The 13,806-nt window shown below is 41.1% G+C and overlaps 1 protein-coding gene across 8 annotated transcripts in view; it reads right to left on the bottom strand.

Annotated features, from left to right (window-relative positions):
* The window catches only part of BMP2K (BMP2 inducible kinase), a 65,779-nt gene that overhangs the window by 26,117 nt on the left and 25,856 nt on the right, over positions 1 to 13,806 (bottom strand). For 3 of the 8 annotated variants that reach the window (XR_015699772.1, XM_087736866.1, XM_087736869.1), the window contains exons 3-12: positions 13,385 to 13,502; positions 13,092 to 13,193; positions 11,242 to 11,384; positions 10,822 to 10,943; positions 9,702 to 9,783; positions 8,912 to 9,044; positions 6,467 to 6,570; positions 4,213 to 4,292; positions 2,391 to 2,551; positions 848 to 1,026 (exon numbers count right to left, since the gene is read on the bottom strand). Coding sequence is in view for 7 of the 8 variants with exons in the window: in XM_087736866.1 (XP_087592992.1) it covers positions 848 to 1,026; positions 2,391 to 2,551; positions 4,213 to 4,292; positions 6,467 to 6,570; positions 8,912 to 9,044; positions 9,702 to 9,783; positions 10,822 to 10,943; positions 11,242 to 11,384; positions 13,092 to 13,193; positions 13,385 to 13,502 (1,224 nt within the window). In the remaining variant the exon portion in view is untranslated. Of the gene's footprint in view, positions 1 to 847; positions 1,027 to 2,390; positions 2,552 to 4,212; positions 4,293 to 6,466; positions 6,571 to 8,911; positions 9,045 to 9,701; positions 9,784 to 10,821; positions 10,944 to 11,241; positions 11,385 to 13,091; positions 13,198 to 13,384; positions 13,503 to 13,806 lie in introns of all 8 variants that reach the window. The other 5 variants (XM_087736868.1, XM_087736872.1, XM_087736867.1 and 2 more) reach the window with 4 other exon arrangements.

Genomic DNA, 13,806 nt, shown 5'->3' with positions numbered 1-13,806 from the left:
TGACTCTGTCTTCGTAAGCTTTTCCATTTTTTCCCCCCAATCAATACCAGCCTGTTTAATTAAAAACAAGACTACATATTCAGCGCTGCCTTTTCTACTGCAGTCCTATTAACATCCCAACTTCTGCAATTTTCACCAGTGCTGAGCCCCTTTGGAAAATAAATCAGCTGTGCTTTAAAGCATAACATGTCTCAACAGGGGTGGGGGGAAGAGAAGAATAGCAATAGGTGCCTTGGGCAGAATCTGAAAGTTCTTGTCTGACCCAGCTGCTCTTCTGCTACGGTTACAGTTAGTGGTGCTACGCAGCTCAAGCAGTTATACTTGACAGTATGCAAACTGGACACTGTTAGAATAGGTGGGAACCATGAAAAAAATCCATGAAAAATCTGGCAGACAGAACAACTACAAAAAGGAAGCTCTCACCACGAAAAACTGAGGAAAGCCAAAACTGCAAAAACCCTACTCCGAAGGTCTACGTACAGCCATCTACTGCAAGCGTAGCATTGTCACCTAGATAATTCGTAACGTTCATCTTCAAGCGCATTTACACATATACAAAACCTTTATTTGGGCCACACGGTGCTGATTCAAAGCGAGCCGGCATTCAGGGTCAAACTACAAAAACAAGACAGCACAAAGAAAGCTGCTTTCTAGGATAAGCATTACAGTGCCTACAAAGAGACACATCAAAGGAAAAAGAAGGGGCAGGAGCCATGATCCCTTTCTCTCTCTCCTCGCAGGAGAAAACCAGGCAGCAACAGCAGAAATGTTTAACTAGCACGTGATTCCAAGCGTTATTAACAAGCACGTGTCTCTCAGAAACTTGTTCAACAGATTTGACTCCTACCTGCTGAATATAAGCATCCTGAATCGTAGGTTGCTGCTGCTGGTGATGCAACTGGTGTAGCTGCTGTAGCCTCCAGTCCCCCTGCTGCAGCTGCTGGAGAACTCTGTTCTGCTGCGGAGGGTGCTGGTTGGTCCCTTGGGACGGTACGCTTTCTTGTCCATTCCCTGGTCGCGTGGTTCCTGTAACATTCAGACAACCCTACTGACACACTCATCGCTGAAGTTTAGCTAGAAAGCTCCCTGGCAGCTAACCTCTTCATTTAACACTTCAAGGTGAAACAGTTTATAAGGCTCCCTTCCTGGTCTGACAACTGCTACAGCTGGTAGTTAATAAGTTCACCTCTCCGAAAATACTTGCAGGCCTCTCAATACACTATTTCCACTTCGAAGACACGGGAAGCTTCCTTTGATCTCGCAACAGAGAAAGCTGGGTTCAAGACTTCTGCTTTACTTAAGTTGCACCTTCTAGTACCTCAAACCCTAAATCTCAACGCACACAAGTCACACACAATTTTTTTTTTTTTTTTTTTTTTTTTTTTTTTAAGGTAACTACTGGCTCACTTGTCAAATTCCTTTAAACAGAACACCGGATTAATTTCGCCCTTCGATTGTTTTTGCGGCCTTTCAAGTAAGCAGTTACTAACATAAATCAGTTTCTTGCACCCTGTATTTGAATTCTGAAGTGCCCAGGGATCATCTGTTCCCTGTCGCAACAGGAAAAGCTTTCCGAGTCGGACGTTTTTGGATCCTGCCTCGTACCAGTTGTTTACACCTGGGACACACACGTTCTCAGTGGCTTTTTGACTGGAGGTTTTCCCAATACCATCCCCCAAGCTACTCTTTCCACACTGTACCAGACAGATAACACCACAAAGTGCAACTAGTGAAGTATTCAACAAATAAGTAAAAACTGTTTAAGTGAATACTTATCAGAGCCGTAACTCTTTTTGAATGAGATAAAGGAAACCTCACAAAGGCTTTACTGAAAGCCCATTTCACTCGATTGAGTCTCCCTCAATTACTCCTCTGTTGCCCCTCTATCGCACCCACAGCGCCATGCGAAACGCATCGGTCGATCGTTAGCCAAGTCACGTTTTTACACGGTTCCAGCCTACAAAACATACCAGCATATTGCTGGGATCTCATGACTTCCTGAGGCACAGGGAAAATATTTTTCCTGCTACAACGAAAGTGGTTTGTTACAGAAGAGCTCAGTACTTTTAGTGACTTTTTTCAAGTCAAAACCGAGCATGAACTTCTCTCACAGTCCGCAGTGGGAAAGTTAGAGCAAAATCAGTGTTAAGCACAAGGAAATAAATACCTTCGCTTCTCAACAATTCGCAATTATTTTTTGCGGCATCTGGTCGAACTTATTACTTGGGCATTTAGAGCCTTTCAGAAAGAATAAAGATTTGGGTTTTGGCATATAAAAAAAACAGATTAATTTGAGTTTTAAATGTCATCCCTACTAGAGCAAGAAGGAAAAGAAACACAAAATTCATTCTGCATTTGTTTTGGTCCATCCTTAGACTTGATTCAGTTACCTTTTTGCCCACGATTACCTAATTCACCAGGAACTTGTACTTTGACTGGAGTTGCTGAGCTCTGGATCGTCAGCACACTACAAGTGGCAGTGCTGGAATTGGCCTTTGGTCTTTGTCGTGGTGCAATTGAGGTTTCTGTTGGTCCAACGGTATCTGTTATTCTGAAATGGCAAGTTTTCCATCAGAGACACTTGAGTAGAAAAGACTGTTTCTTCTTCAAATTAGACACAGTAGATCTCTTAATAGCTCAGTTATGTCCTAACCCTGTGCTGCTTTACTTCTGAATTGGATTCTAATACCTGAAAATTAGCTTCCTGAGATTCCACTCACCACCCATTGCAGCCATAGGATAAATGACTGCTGCACAACACCACTAAGCAGGAGCTACGCAACAGCCGCCTTCCCAGGGAGACCATGGCAGGAGGTGAAATTTCTCTGTATAAGCTTTCCTCAGTCCGCAGTACAGAGCCAAAGTGATGTGCAGCGCTTGAGTCAGTAATCCCACGACTAAAGATACGATTACTGCTCATACATAAAGGAAATAAGATTAAGAACAATCTTATCTGTTAAGTGAACCCATTTCTACTTTTTGTTAGAGATTTAGCCTCTAGCAGCTATAACACCCATCAACCGCTCGCAATATCTGCGTCTTCCCTGCAGTACTTCAGAGCTGTGTAATAGTCCACCAGGGTAATGAAGATGTTCAAAACCAAAGTCCTTTTCAGCTTTAATCCTGTTACCAGGTTATAGTATACACATTTTTTAAGAACTGTCCAACTGCTTAAACACACTGATTCACCATCTGAGCTCCAGTACCTAACACCTCATGCTAGTTCCCACCATACTGTATCAAGACACCGTCTGCCTTAACCTGCTGTAACTTAGGGCCGTCACAAAAACCTCATTTAGCAAGAACTCCGTATCTTCCCACTATCATCTAGCCGATTCAGCTGGCGTTGAAAACACGATTCCACGGATACTCTAGGCCCGCCCTCCGCTGCACATCACCAACTGACAGCAGAGCCAGCAAAACCAACCACATCCAGACCAGGACATTACCTTAAACTGGCACAGACATAGCTCAAACACAGCTTAGATGAGACCCTTCATTTGCTGCTCATTCACAGTAGGCTAACGAAGTCAGACTTGAAATAGAGCTGATAATTATAGCTGAATATAACATTACCCAAGTCACACACGTTGGTAGATTTAAAACCCAAACAACTTCCATGACCAAGGAATAAAAGCATAGAGGAGTCTTCCAGCATCAGCACTAAGCATACACCGCAGACCACAGCAAAAGTGAAAAGCATGAACAGAAATTCCCGAGGTTTTGGTTTTATTTTTATTAACAAGGTAAAAGAAAAAAAGGAGTATTTCGGTATAAAAATCAGAATTTTTTGAAGAACGAAATCCACTTACAGTCAGATTTGATTTGCACATTTAAATACAACTCCTAAGAGCAGTTTACCTGCACCATATTATCCTCACCTGCCACTGAAAAGCTTGTATTTCCAAGTTCACTCATCACACTAGGAGGAAATAAAGCAGATCAGAAACAGAGTGCTAGCGTGCACTTACTCCACCCCGAAACAGGCTCTCGGGTTCTCTCCGTGGATTCTCGATACAACGAAAAAAGCAATGGAGTGGAATCCAGAGAGACTTGAAGCGCTTAGAATTGCGGTTTGCCTATTCTAATGATCCCTGCTACTAAGATAATGCTTCATTTATTAACAACCATACGAAAACAGGTTTCAGACCAACATGTTGCTTAAGAATATTTGTTAAAAAAGAAAACAGTAAAGCCACATCTGCTGCTCACCTTGCTTTTATTTGGCTTTTTCTAGCAGCTGCCTCACTAGCTGTCATGGGTTCAGGAAGAGTTGAAGGGACAGGAGAATTCTTGGGAAAAATAAATTGGAACAAATTAAAAAAACAAAATCCTGAAAGAAAAAAATCATTACATATTGAAGAAGAACACTTGGGTGCAAGTTTTTCATGTTACAAGGCTTCATGCAGAATTCACTCACACGGCTGTACATTACAAGTAGTTTAACTGAACGGTATCTCTATGTTCTCTTGTCTGTCGCCAAAGTAAAACGAAACCATTACTGGTCTGACTGTTCTGTCAACTGCTTTACTTCATTTACACACTACCAACTATCCACAATAAAGTAAAATATTGTCACCAAATGTTTTCTTGTAACTGCACAGAGCAGAGACTTATTTTAGCCTTGCGTTTAAGGAGTAAAACAAAGCCTAACGTTTGGATGAAACATCAGTAGCTTTTTAGTCCACTCGGCTCTTCCACCTCCACACAAGTTCCGGAAAACCCTGCAGCATCTAAGCTTCCATGGCCCTTCAACTTAACCCATCTCAGTCCAGTTCCTGAAGGAGTTACATTTCACCTAAACCACATTTAACCAAGGAAAACGGCCATTTTGGGGGAGGGAGGAGGAAGATGGTCTCTACTATTTGTGACCAGATTTAGATCTGTGTTCTTCACTGTACGTAAGGAGGTAGTGCCTTCGTAATTAGAGACAGAGTTATCGATTATCAAATACTGCTTCTGAAGACTACCACCCGTACTGGCATTAGTCAGGAGCCCAGCAAGGAGACAGACAGGCATACTTCTGACGCTCCCGTGAAAAAATAAGCTGCAGCCAAAGGCGGCATACGGCACTGAGCCAGCCTCTCCTCTAACCTAGACTGGTCGTTCTTATATTCCCACCCAGCTTCGACGGGGAGGGCCAGGGGCGTCCGTGCGCACGTTTTTGTGCTGCTTCTCTTTGACGGCAGACGTGCATGCTGGAGGGGCAAGCAGCACCAGAGAACAGCAACAGAAGCCGGGGCACAGGCTGTTTTAACACACCAGTGGAAAAAACAAATACACCCAACAGCTTCACTTTGTAAGAACACTCCAGGCATTTTTACTTTTCTACGTCTGTCACGGGGCAAAGGGCCAAGCAAGCAGGCAATTCCTATCTGCAGGGGAACAATAAAAACATCCAAGAAACAGACGTATTCTCAAGTCATCTGTGTGAGGTGATACTGCTCCTCCAAAGAGTAACATAGTAAATTCCCAAAAATTATGTTATGTCAAGATTAAGTTATATACTTGCTCAAATTTCAGGCTAAAGTATTTGAGGGAAAGTATAGTTACTGCACCTCCTAACGACACGTTGCAACAGCATAACGCAAAACCGTTCCAATCACTTGAAATATAGCCTTTACCTACAAACAGTAAGAACGTCAAGGTTTTCTGATTTTTTTAACCTAAGGTTCCAAAAAGCAACGCTCACATTGACTGAGCGCTCACATTTCCAAGGATCAACGATAAGGGAATTCAAAGGGGTCTCAGCAAGTCCACTCGCCTGCCTCTGAAGGCAGAGTTTACTCTAACTGACATTTGTTCCAAAATGAACTTGGAGATGGATTTGTCCTGATGCCCACCTCGAGTATCACTGTATAATCCTGAACGTTATTGATGTGCCCTCAACTTCCATTGCACAGCCATTAGCTCTGCGAATGAGATGATCTCTGAGAGACAGTTCAGGCTTTCCAACCAAGTTCAAACTACATGGAAAGCAAGGGTGGGAACGCAGGCTAACCGAGGCACTACTCTGTTTGCCTTCCACTTCACTGTAGTCCTTCCAATGGATTAACATAATTGCTAAGGACGATTAAGGCAAAGGGTTTATCTAGAACAAACATAAATGCCCATGACACTACAGTTAAGACATTAAACCTTCTATTGTCAACAAGTTTAAGTTCTGTAGTATACTTCATACTAATGGTATTAGACACAAGGTATTAGCAACGGTTAAAACCACAAGTCATGTATTGGTGTGTATAAATATAATTCATGAAGCCTTGCCCTCAAAATAAAAAAATATTTTGTTTAGAGAGCTGATATTGTACGTACGCAACAGCAACCTGAAGTGTATTCTGCTCTATGTTTTACATGTAGGAACAAGATTTATGAGGAAATTGAAATGATCTTTCTCAGCTGATTTGATGGAGTTTTCTCAATGCCACCTACACTAAAAACACAGAAAAAATTCAAGACTACTTACATTAATATTACACACTGGACAATCCTTTTTGGCAAGTTTAAAGGCAAAGTAAGATACTTGAAAGATATCGGGTCTCTGTTCTTGATCAGGTTCAAGCATATATCCTGCAAAAATTGGTAAGACCAAGTTATCACTGTTATCACTTCATCAAAACGTCTGTTGAGACAGCGTGCTACCAGCAAGAAGAAATTCAGCACCTCCGCCAAACAAGCCTGCCCCCGGAAGAGTAATTTTTATTGTTGGTTTTGGGGTGGTTTTTCAGTCCTTTTTGTCAAATCAAACAGTTTCTAGGGTCAAATCTAATTGGAGAAGATGTATGCTGTTTGATATTTTGACACTCAGTTGTGGAAAAGGTAGCTAAATGAGGAAGTAATTAATAACTTCAGAGACAAACAATGTAAAAGCAACTCATAGTACTAGAATTTCCTAGGGTTAATACGAAATCCCACGTAGCTAACAGAAGATTAACAGATACATCTACCTGCGTCAGGCTAAGGTTCTACAGCATCTTTTGTCTTGCAGGTTTAGTAGGCTATGCACAGTGTCGTATATTTAAGAATATTTTCTAAACAAGCTGAGCCTCTAAGAATATGTTCAGCTACAAAGAAAACGAACAACCTATGGAAAAAAAAAAATAATCTAAGTTCTCCGTTTTGTTGAGAAAAATTGAGCTACATTTCTGAAACTGTTCAGTAGTACAGCCAACCTTAAACAAGATTTTGTAAAAGTCTTGAAGTATTTTTTTTTTTAATTAGTATAACTTTAGACAGATCTCACAATTTTACTCAAAGCCATTATTTCATGGCCAATATAGCGCACAGTTTTACTTTTAATGGGTTTTACAAAATAAAGCCGATTTAAACTAACAGTGACAGCACCATTAAGTGGAAACAACACTTATCATGACGCAACTCCTGCCACTTGATTCTGAAACATTAGATTTCGGAGGTGGAGAATGTTCAGACGAAGCCAGAAGTCCCTGAAATACCTTTTATGACCAACCGCAGCTTTTTTTGGCTTCCATTCCAAATGGAAAGATGGGAAGTTTACATGATGAGATTCCTACCCACCCACATCTATTCCGTGCCGGTAATGCTCATCTTGGCACCGCAGTTCATCGAATCTTAATAAATCAGCATTCATACTTACAAGGAGACAGGATTAAAACCTGTACTCTTCTAAAAGTAGCAGAGTGACACAGAGAAAAGAACTTTGTCACGTGAAAATCAGTCTCATTTTGTCAGTTAAGTATTTGCAGAAGGTAAACGCTTACCGTGGTAACTGCTATTTCTCAATTATGAATGTGTGCTCAAAAAAGTACCTTGGATTCGGTATTTCCTATTATATAAAAGCATAAACTATGTGGTCAACACATTTGTAACTAAGAAATAAATTAAAAGAGGTCCTATTCGAACTTGCCGAATCTTTCATATCCTGTCAGTCGCACTTTCAAGTTAACGTGCTCAAAGTCGAAACCACAGACAACTGAAAACACCATTACTGCCGTCAATATTAGATCCTCTGTACTTGGATAACAGACTAATCGCTAGCGTCAGAGCTTGTTGTTGGCCAAAGTTTTCCTTCATACTCGTGTTTTCAAACTTTTGTCAGAGTTCATTTCTGACAGTTAAGGTTGCACAAACTTCTATCAGGTTTTTGTTCTTTCATAAACCACGAAACTACTGTAAAATTCCCCCAGCACAGTTCACCTCAGTACAGTTATGTTTCTAAACTAAACCTGCACTTCAATTTCATCTAAGCACAACTGTCCGACTTGGACAGAAAATACTATTGGCCGTCTGACATTCCATAGAAAATACACACTTAAGAGCAAATAGGAACTATGACTAAATTAAGAGCTAGTCTTTCCATTCCCCATGTCCCTTTGTGGTTTATGGCCACCTAATGGGAAAAAAAGAAATCATCCATGCCTCCCAAAGAAACCGAAAAGTTGTTTTAACTCCAACAAAGCTCTTCTGAGTTGAGAAGTACAATTTGATCTGGCGGGTCTTTGCACTGTTTTATTCTGTTTCAATTCTGAAGTTATCATGAACTCATCCATTAAACGCCCACAAGACAGGAGCCGGTTTTAGCATGTCAGCTGTCCAGGAGAAAACCTTGTTTGTACTTCATTCACCTGGCTTACTTTTAGCGCCATTTCAAAGAAGATTCCTCTAGGTTTCTGAAATTCCTCCGTAGACGGGCACCTGAGTTCTGTACGCTGGGGCACAGTCCTCCGTGGAGCAAAGGGATACGCAAGCCTCCTTTCAAGGGCAAGCGCAGGAGTTGCAGGACGGACGGTAGCCAGGAGCAACTCCCGCTGCTCACTCAAGAACCCAGCCAGTCCGCACCACCCATCCAAGTCACACGCCTACACTAGCGGGATCTTCTGTGTTTCATTTGATTTATGAGCCATAAGAATTGCTCTGCTGCCCAGATACTTACTTATCAGACAGTGTATACTATGAGAGTATCGGGAATTGTCCGGAATGGTAAAGCTTCCATCGCAAATAGCAACTTGACTTTCTCCAAAGGGAAGTGAAAAGAAACAAAGTTTATACAGCAAGCAGCCAAGTGCCTGTAAAAAACAAATACAGGCACTGTAAAGCAATGAGAGTAAGCCTTGTACACAATAAAGCAGCACCAACAAGAAACAAATTGCATCCTAGCTACAGCCCATGCTCACATTGTTATGTAGAAGCTGCATTACAAAACGCTGTTGCTGTGACAAGCCGATACATAAAGCAGATCTACAAAGGCTTTCTTCCTTACTGACTCCTACGTTAGGCCGCAAACTACCAAAATGAGAGCACGCCCAAGAGCTGCATGCACATTGTCCCACCACCCAGATATACCACCAGCGTTTCCCCTGAATTCAGTCTTCATTTACTTCACTGCACATCACGGCATGAACACACCTTCCCTTACCATGCTGCCAACAGGTTTCCAGGAGGAAACACCACTCGCTATTAAGCAGCAACCTGAGCCGACGGAAAGTGTGAAATTCTAAATCACGACCCCCTTGACTCAAAATGATCATTGTACGTGGCATTCATTTTCTTGACACAAAACACAGCTACCAAAGATACCTCTACTATATTCTGCATTGTATAGCTGCATGATGTACTTCACTTCCAAAGAATTAGTTTTTCAGTTAGTCAACGGTGCTTTTCACACACACACACACACACCCCCAATTAGTTCCATATTTCATAGTACCTGATTTTTTGCTTACCCAGATATCTGCCTTGGTAGTAATTGGTTTTCCTCCATAAAGATTGATCATTTCGGGAGCTCTGTACGATAGTGTTGTATACCTAGCAGTATGTAATGAAAAAAGGAGATAGATGAAAAGCGTGCCTCAGAACGGAAAGCGTGGTTTTCCTGCATCTGCCACGCACACACCGTTCACACCCGCGTTTCATACATGCGCCTGGAATTCTCTTATGCAATGCAAGTCATTCATTGCATTTGCAGCATCATAGAGAATATTTGGAGTAGTAACATAAAATTATCACGCACAAGAATAAATATTTAGTCAGCTAAAATTTGCTTTTCATGTTACTTCCCCAGCACGTGACTTCTGCAAGAGTCACTTGGCTTAAATAATGCAAAAACCAGTCATTTGACACATGTCATGGACGAGTCCTACAAGAGTATTCCCTATCGTGTATTGAAACATACAGAATGTGGACTTCAAAAAACTAACATTTCAAAATAGTTACTAAACTGGAAGTCAAAGTATTTTTCAGAGCTGGTAAAAAACCCTGTATCTCTGTATAACTTGAGAACAAGTAGCCTGTATTTATTCCTCTGTAGTAGTTAGCCTGAAGGGGTAAAACCACACTAGTACAGGTTTTCAAGAGTGCACCTGTAATACAAGGTAAAAATTTTTTCTCGTCCCTTTTAGGAGAATAAACACAGACCTCACTGTATAAATAAGACTCTACGTAAATCCAATCCAATTCTTATTTACATCAGTTCTTTTTCTCTCAAACTGTTAGCTGTATTGAAATAGCACGAATTTAAAATATCAAACTCCTAAAATGGCCAGTAAGCAGACCTATATTTTTCAACGACTTAATTTCAAAGCAGCATGCTTTTTTCCAACAGTTTTATTCTGAAGAGTCTCAGTTTTGCAAAAACAATCTGCGCTTAAATGGAAGAAATCTACGTTACCATGTAGTTCCACTGTTTTACTATATTTATGTCAACATTCCTTCAAATTCAACCCTTAAGTTCAACCCTTAAGTTTAACTCATATTAACAAGATACGTACACACTGCACCATAGCACACGGAGTTTACTAGCAGCATAATCATTGCTTATGACAGGCCACTTAGAAGTGAACTTACTTTTTAATTTCTTCTTCCACCACATTAACGCCGTCTTTTTGAGGATTAAGATATTTGTTCGTGGCACTGCCGAAATCACAGAGAACATAGTTCCCGCTATCGTTTAACAGTATATTCTCCACCTTGAAAGGAAATGGTCACAGAGAAACTTGAGATGAAAGTAACCGCATTAAATTCCGAGTTCACTGTTACTACGCCTTCCCGCACGCAGACGGGAAAGCTTCCAGAAAAACCAACTGATAGACTTGGCACTAGCAATGAGTGATGCCCTATGGCTTAGTTTCTCTGTATACAGCTCCACCCAGAGCAAGCGCTTCCCTCACTAGAAGTCAGTCTTAGTGAAATGCATCCTATATTCTCAATGCTTTTTAAGTAGATCATTGATTTTAACCTAGATGTTCCTTTTTATTCAGTTCCTACCTTTAGATCCCGGTGAATTATAGGTGTTTTGCACTGATGCAACCGGGCAACGGCTTCACAGGTATCACAAAATATTCTCATAACTTCTGACTCAGTAAAGCCTGTCTGCAGACGCCGATTCATCTGATTCACAACTTGCCCAGCTAAAAAAACAAGAAGGGTTTGGGGGTTTTTTGAGTAATTACTATCAGGTGCAGAAGTAAAGACTAATTTATATGCAAAAAGTCCACAAATAAGATGCAAGGAAGATTTCCACAGTCACTATATTTCAATCAAACAAACCTGGTTTTCCAAATGCACACTCTTCTATCATCCTAGACAGAAGAATTTCTGTCTCAAATGAAAAGAAAGTCTCTATGACTGAAACCCATTTGGGACGAATTGTCACAAACCCAAAGAAGCACCCATCACACAAAGACGTTACCTCAGAAGTGTCTCTTGCGTTTAGATCCATAGCCAAAATCCTGTCAGCCAACTGACTTCAATTTAACTCCTATTCTAGACACCCTGTCTCTTTGTCTTTCTGGGAGGCAAAGGAAAAAGAAAAAAAAAAAAAAAAGAGGAAAAAACGAGCCCTGAATCCACCCTTCCAGAATGACCTCACTTAACTTCTTCACAAGTTTCTCTCTAAGACCGGGAATCATTATCTCCCTGTTTCTTGAAGTAATTTTACCAGGTAACACTAGGCTCTTCCTACCACAACGCTCACTTAACACTAACAGATGAAGCAAGACTCAATATCTGCAGGGCCTCAGTGAGCATTCCCTCGAAACAAGGATGCTCTGAAAACAAAAAACCTAACAGTGTCAAGTCATCTGTCAGTTGACATCCACGTGCCTATTGACCATTACAATTAAGGAAAGAGTGCTACCAACAGGGAGTCAAAAGTGAGCTCCCACAAGGGTACAGAAATTCACCCACACAGGCAGGGTAGGAAACTTGAAAATGAACGGCCACATTTTTGGCCATCTCCTTATTCCCTTCCCCAAAACATAGATGAATACTGTCTTTACTTCCTTACGGTACAGATCGCACAAGCTGTTACGTTTGCCGCTTCTACTGCAAATAAAGCCAGCGTCAATCCCAACTCAAAGTACTCTTCGAGCATTACGGACAATGGGGTGGGTTTTCTTTCTCGTCTAGAAATATTTACTTTCTCCTGGTAGCACTTGTTCTAATATCATGACCTATTTGGGTTAGCCACCGTCTCGTATTACGAGGGCAGTGCCTAGTTACCTTAAGTTTTAGAAAAAGTTCCAAAGTTAAACTCAGTGGCAAGTTTATTCCAAGGCGTATGTGAGGCGGGGGAAAAAAAAAACTCGAACTAGAAACTACCCGCTTTTACAGATTGTTTGAAACAAAGTTACACTATAACGCAGGACCACAGGATTATTATTTTTTTTGGCCAGCATTATCAACATGAACTACGCTATGCTCATTTCTAACAAGTCACCTGTCAGATAAGAGTAAAGCATCTTTAATACTGTCATCTAAAACAAAAATAACAGAGAACAGCAGTGAAAAGCTTGCCAATCTTTACTATCGAGCTATGTTCTAGCTACACATTGATTAGCACAAACAGCAGAACAGAACAATTTCACTTTACTCTTACACAAATAATTTACCCATTTCTAATCATACTTAATTACAAAGCCATGTGAAACCGACTTTTACGGTTTCTCAGTGTTCAACAGCTCAGAGCCCCAACAGCCAGAGAAACTGAAAAGCAAGAAGAACTAATTGGATTCCAGCTATGAGATATCCATGTTCACCTTTTATATTAAGGAAACAATGCTAAGTAAGGAACCCCAGGCGATCAACACAAACATTTTCCCTGCATTTACTCTTACCTCGACAGTACTCCATGAGAATGAGTACCTCCCAAACGTTATCACTTATAGAGTTAACAGCGCAATCCAAATAGCTCACAATATTCTTGTGCCCAGATAATTCTTTCTGGAAAAGAAAATGCACGTTACACTTCAGCACCGCAAAATTTAAACGGATAAAAGACAGTACAAGTTTTCAGACAACCATTTACGATTTCAAGTTCCCCGTCCCACATCCGCTGCTCTTGAGAGACTGCACAAGGACAGACCATAACGTCACCGCTGCCAGCCATGTCGCAGTGACTGCTCCTTACCAAACACAATGCCATGACCACTCAGAAAGGAACACTGCCGTGCTACTGGCGGGACCGTGCAAACACATCCCAACAGTCGCGTTCTCCAAGAACCTTGTGCAGTAGCCATAGCTAGAGCCTGGACACGTAGGAGACACGGAAGAATCAAGCTACTTGTGCCCATCTTAAACTGAACTGAAGAACAGTCTCTCTCAGTTATTAAAAAAGGCAGCTAGAAAAAAGCCACAACTGTTACAGTCTGAACTATTACAAAGTTTTACAAAGTTATTACACACAAGCAACTGAAGGTGTCACCAAGGAAAAAAAAAAAAAACAACTTTTAGAATCATTTTACATGCAGAATTAAACAATGCTTGTTTCACATCTGACTATACACGCGTTGCATCTGTACTACAGAGTTGTTGCCTGTAAGATAAGTTAAC

The sequence above is a fragment of the Nipponia nippon genome, unplaced genomic scaffold (assembly GCF_047370975.1).
Source record: "Nipponia nippon isolate SJK-2023a ecotype South Korea unplaced genomic scaffold, ASM4737097v1 scaffold_6, whole genome shotgun sequence".
NCBI lineage: Eukaryota > Metazoa > Chordata > Aves > Pelecaniformes > Threskiornithidae > Nipponia > Nipponia nippon.
The sequence above is the reverse complement of the archived record's forward strand: the minus strand, read 5'-3'. Positions and strand labels throughout refer to the sequence as shown.